Genomic DNA, 4,829 nt, shown 5'->3' with positions numbered 1-4,829 from the left:
GGACATATTTTGGGACATCAGATTGGTTAATTCTTAGCTATTCTGTAATTGTTAAGAGTCATTGCTTCATTCTTTGTGCTTCGCTGGTGGGAATTTGGAATGTTGGTGGCTAGAGGTAAGTTGGTGTTTTGGATTAGTGATTTTTGAGTTTTCAAAGACTAATTCTATTCCCTTCCAAATGAGTTTTAATGAAATTTTGCTTGAGGACAAGCAAGAGTTTGAGTATGGGGGAATTTGATGCATGCATTTTAGATCATCATTTAGGTATAATTTTTGCACATAATTTACCCTTGTTCATAGCTATTATTATAGATATTAGCATATATTTAGTCAATTTTATAATTTTCACACTTCTTAGTTTAATTTTTGGAATTTATTTGTTTTGTAGGTTAAATTTGGAGAAATTTGGTGTATTTTGATCAGAGTAGCCATTTGGAGGAGATTAGAGTTGAATTGCAAAAATTTTTGAAGTTGAGTGAAAAATGGCCGAGAGTTACACAACCTACGACACAACCGATTTAGCTTATGTCGCAGGTTGTGTCGATCGTCAGATATTCAGGCCGAGAGTTATACAACCTGCGACACAACCCGCGACACAATCGACTCAGCTTATGTCGTTTTTACTGGAAATGGCTGACGTGGCATTTTCGTTACTCTGATTTTATACCTCACTTTCTCTGGAATCTTCCACCTTTTTACCAATTCTAGGGCAGACCCCTAACCCATATAAAGTCTCCTTTATCATTTTCTTTCCATAAGGAGGAAGGGAGGCATTTTTGGTAAGAAAAGAAAGAGAGAAAGAGGGAGCACGAGAAGCCATTTCTGCAAAGACCAGGGGCCTGCTCAGACTCTCCAAAGCAGCAGATTCTTCTGCATTTTTCTGGGTTTTTCTATTCCTTAACTTAGATTTCCATTATTTCTTCATTTATACACTTGGGTTTGTCTTGAAACAATGATTTGTGAGTAGTTGTTTGAGATTCTAGAGATGGGTTTATAAATATTGTTTTGTATTGTGGTTTTGAACTGATTTAGCCATTTAAATGAAGATTGTTACATTTTGATTTATTGCTTGTGAGCTTGTTGCCTTGCTTGATGAATGGGCCCTCATTAAGTTAAGCTTTAATCCTTAATAGATGGACTGAAAAGTGAATATTTGGGATAGATAATCTTGCAATAAACTTTGTTTTCTTGGTGTTAGAGATAAGCTAAGAGAATTAAGGGGACTTTCCAAAAATCAATTAGAGCTTTAATTGGGTTTTTGTTAGGTTTGAAATATCATGAAAACAGGGTTTGATTTAAAGAAAACCAACTTTGAAATGCTTGAAAAGGTTTCAAAAATTTAAGAATTGATTTCCCTCAAAATTGCAATTCACATGTGTTTGGCTAAATTAGGGATAAACCATATGCAAACAATATTGAAAATCCAATCTCTAGAATCACTTTAATTTTTATTGAATTTAGATTTAATTCCTCCAAATTTTATAAATAGCAAATTTCAATTTAAATCTTAGTAATCTAGTTTAGTTAATTGTTTGATTTAGTTTAAATTCCTCAAATACAAATTTTAATTTCAAATTTTATTTTTTAATATCTTTAAATTTTGTCATTCTAATTAGCTTATCCTTTTATTTCCAATTTAAGCACAATTCCCTGTGGATCGATATCATTTTTTAAAACTATATTACTGTGACCCGTGCACTTGCGGAAACCACACATCAGGGAACGTCAGTTTCAGTAATTTATTAATTTTGATCAACTTTCAAAGCCTTGCCAGTCGGGTCAACCGAAGTCTTCTCTGCTTCACTATAAGACAGCTCGCAGAAGCTTGAAATTGTGGCCTAGAGTTGGACCATTCCAAGTTGATATTGAAGATTAATTCAAAAGGAGGGACGATTAAATGTATATGCATATACTTGTAGAAGAATTCGTGGTTTGGTGAAATAAAAAACAATTAAACATTAACAACTATTTGGCAACCTAACCTTTCATCATCATGTAGGTCAGATCACAGAGAATAGTCGACAGACTTTCACCTATAAATACTCATCTATCCATCAAGATTTTTCACAACTTTCCTTCAACAAAACAACTAAAGGCTAAAGAAAGTAGTCATAAAATGAAGAGCTTTCATTTCCTCGTCTTTTTGGCTCTGGCTTTGGCTTTCTCTTTTGCCTCTGCCTTTGACCCTAGCCCTCTCCAGGACTTCTGTGTTGCCATACCTGAACCGAAGAATGCTGGTATATATATATAACCTTGCTTTCAGTTTTTCTGCTTTCTTTCACGTTTCTCTCGTAGTATTATCCTATAAAGATCACTATTTCCTGTATAGAAATCTTTTTCTCATTTTATTATACGCATGGTCAACGGATACTGACAATAACTTTTTTGTATTAACGCAGTGTTTGTCAATGGAAAGTTCTGCAAGAACCCAAACCTTACTGTAGCTGAAGATTTCTTTTTTTGGGGACTCAATGTTCCTGGAAATACAGAAAATCGAGTTGGATCGAATGTCACCCTTGTGAATGTTGATAAAATACCAGGACTTAATACTCTTGGTATTTCTCTCGCTCGGTTAGATTTTGCACCCAATGGTGGCTTAAATCCTCCTCACACCCATCCTCGTGGTACAGAGATCCTTGTAGTCGTGGAAGGCACTCTTTATGTTGGCTTTGTGACATCCAACCCTAATCGCCTTATCACTAAAGTCTTATACCCAGGAGATGTATTTGTATTTCCAATTGGCCTCATTCACTTCCAGTTTAATATTGCAAAGACGAATGCAGTTGCCTTTGCTGGTCTAAGCAGCCAAAACCCAGGTGTCATCACTATAGCAGATGCAATCTTTGGGCCTAATCCACCCATTAATCCTGATGTTCTTGCTAAGGCCTTCCAATTGGACAAGGATGAGGTGGAAAAACTTCAAAAACTCTTTGAGAATGCATAAAACAACAATGATAGAAGTTCATTGCTGCACACTGTTTAAGAATATTGTTTAGTTATATTTCCTGCAAAGTCGTCAATAATTGAGCTAGCATATCCTAATTAAATGAAGAGAGATATTTTCTTGGTGTGCCTATACTAATTAAATAAAGAGAGATTTTTTTCAGTGTGCCTTCCTTTACATGTCGATTCATAATATTGCAGTTTTGTTCATTTATTTTATAAGGTAATGGAATTAAAAATCAACTTAAGAAACGCATCATCTACTTGTTGTCTCAAAATTTTCGGCTTTTTCAAAAAACACTAAAAAAAAAAAGCTATTCACTATATTTTTTGAAGTCAGTTTACTAAAAAAGAGAAAAAAAATAAACATTAAGCAAATATTTAACTTTATAATATATATATAGACAGAGAAAAAAAAATATTAATAATATAATATAATTTTTTTTTTTTTTTTTTTTTAAATATAATATAAAACAAAAAAAAAAAAAAAATTAAAAAAAAAAATTATTTATATTATATTATATATATATATATGTGTTATATATATTATATATATATTATATAATAAAAAATAAATATAATATATATTATAAAAATAAAAATAAATTGAATGGACAGTACACTAAAAAAAATTTAATTATTTCAAATTTTTAAAATAAAGTTAACATTTTTTTTTTGTTAAGTTGACTAAATTTAGATTTGAAGACTAATTTCTTGACAGAATAAAAATTCAGGGCCAAAATTGTTTTAAATTTAAAATAAATAGATAAATTATGAATTTTCATAAACTTCAGGGAGTAATTTATAATTGACTTAAAATGCAATAAAAAGTGGGAAGAAAAAACTAAAACAAATAAGACGAAGAGAAAAAAGAAGAAAAAGATGAGGGCAAACCTAATTAAATTGGAATGGCAACTGAATGTCTCTTTGCAACCTCCATAAATTTTCTATCATCTTCTTAACAAATTTTTTTTTTTTTAAAAAAAAACAAATTAAAAGTCACACAAGAAAATATTGAGAGGATGCACGAATTCTGAGAAAGAATGGAAAAGATGCATGAAATTCTCCGTGGCCGTGGAATAAATGGACTCATGGAGATATTATTATTATTATTATTATTATTATTATTATTATTATTGGTTAAGATCATAATATGGGTAGAGTATTAATTTTTAAGGGAAATTGAAATTTTATGGTTTGAATAGACTGAAAGACTTCTGAAATAATCTAATTATTTTTATATATAAGTTATGGGCTCAGTTGTATTTTTATTTTTCGGATTTAATAAAAATTTAATAGATTGAAATAATAACTATATGAACTATACAACAAAGGTTATAAATCTCATATTAAATAGATGGAAAGACTTAAACTCAGGCTTTTTTTTTTTTTTTTCAATTTTTACAGTTTAAAGATGGAGAAAGATCAATTAAGATTTAATCTGACTGGCAATAATGATTTGTATTAATCAATCCTTGTATAGTTAAAATTTATAGTGGCACATAATTTAGCTAAATGGTCTCTTTCCCTATCTGATGCAACCATAATTATGGTTGGATGTTTTATAGTATCTGATGTCAATTATTGTTCATGATTTATAAATATCTCTTTTTTCTATAAATAAAAATTGAATTGGTAATACATTGTTAGACATATATTCCATAGAGGTTAAATTTCAACTTTTTTAATATGTGTTATGTTCAATTATATATATAGATTGGCATTATTAACTACAAATGTGTGAACTCGGCAATGGTTATTGACTAATTATATGAGAAGGGAAAAGAATCATTGTCATTTGGAGTGGTTACGTACTTGGAATGGAAGCTTTTATATATATATATATATATATATATATATAAAGCTTTCCGATTAACACACAAGAA

At 30.2% G+C, this 4,829-nt stretch overlaps 1 protein-coding gene across 1 annotated transcript; it reads left to right on the top strand.

Moving 5' to 3' along the window:
- Positions 1-2,068: 2,068 nt before the first annotated feature.
- LOC110654582 (germin-like protein subfamily 1 member 13) lies at positions 2,069-3,106 on the top strand. Its single transcript, XM_021810617.2, has 2 exons — positions 2,069-2,237; positions 2,400-3,106. Exons 1-2 carry the CDS (start codon positions 2,117-2,119, stop codon positions 2,942-2,944), a joined length of 666 nt encoding a protein of 221 aa, XP_021666309.1. The 5' UTR covers positions 2,069-2,116; the 3' UTR covers positions 2,945-3,106.
- Positions 3,107-4,829: the final 1,723 nt, after the last annotated feature.

This window comes from Hevea brasiliensis, chromosome 5 (assembly GCF_030052815.1).
Source record: "Hevea brasiliensis isolate MT/VB/25A 57/8 chromosome 5, ASM3005281v1, whole genome shotgun sequence".
Taxonomy (NCBI): domain Eukaryota; kingdom Viridiplantae; phylum Streptophyta; class Magnoliopsida; order Malpighiales; family Euphorbiaceae; genus Hevea; species Hevea brasiliensis.
The sequence above is the reverse complement of the archived record's forward strand: the minus strand, read 5'-3'. Positions and strand labels throughout refer to the sequence as shown.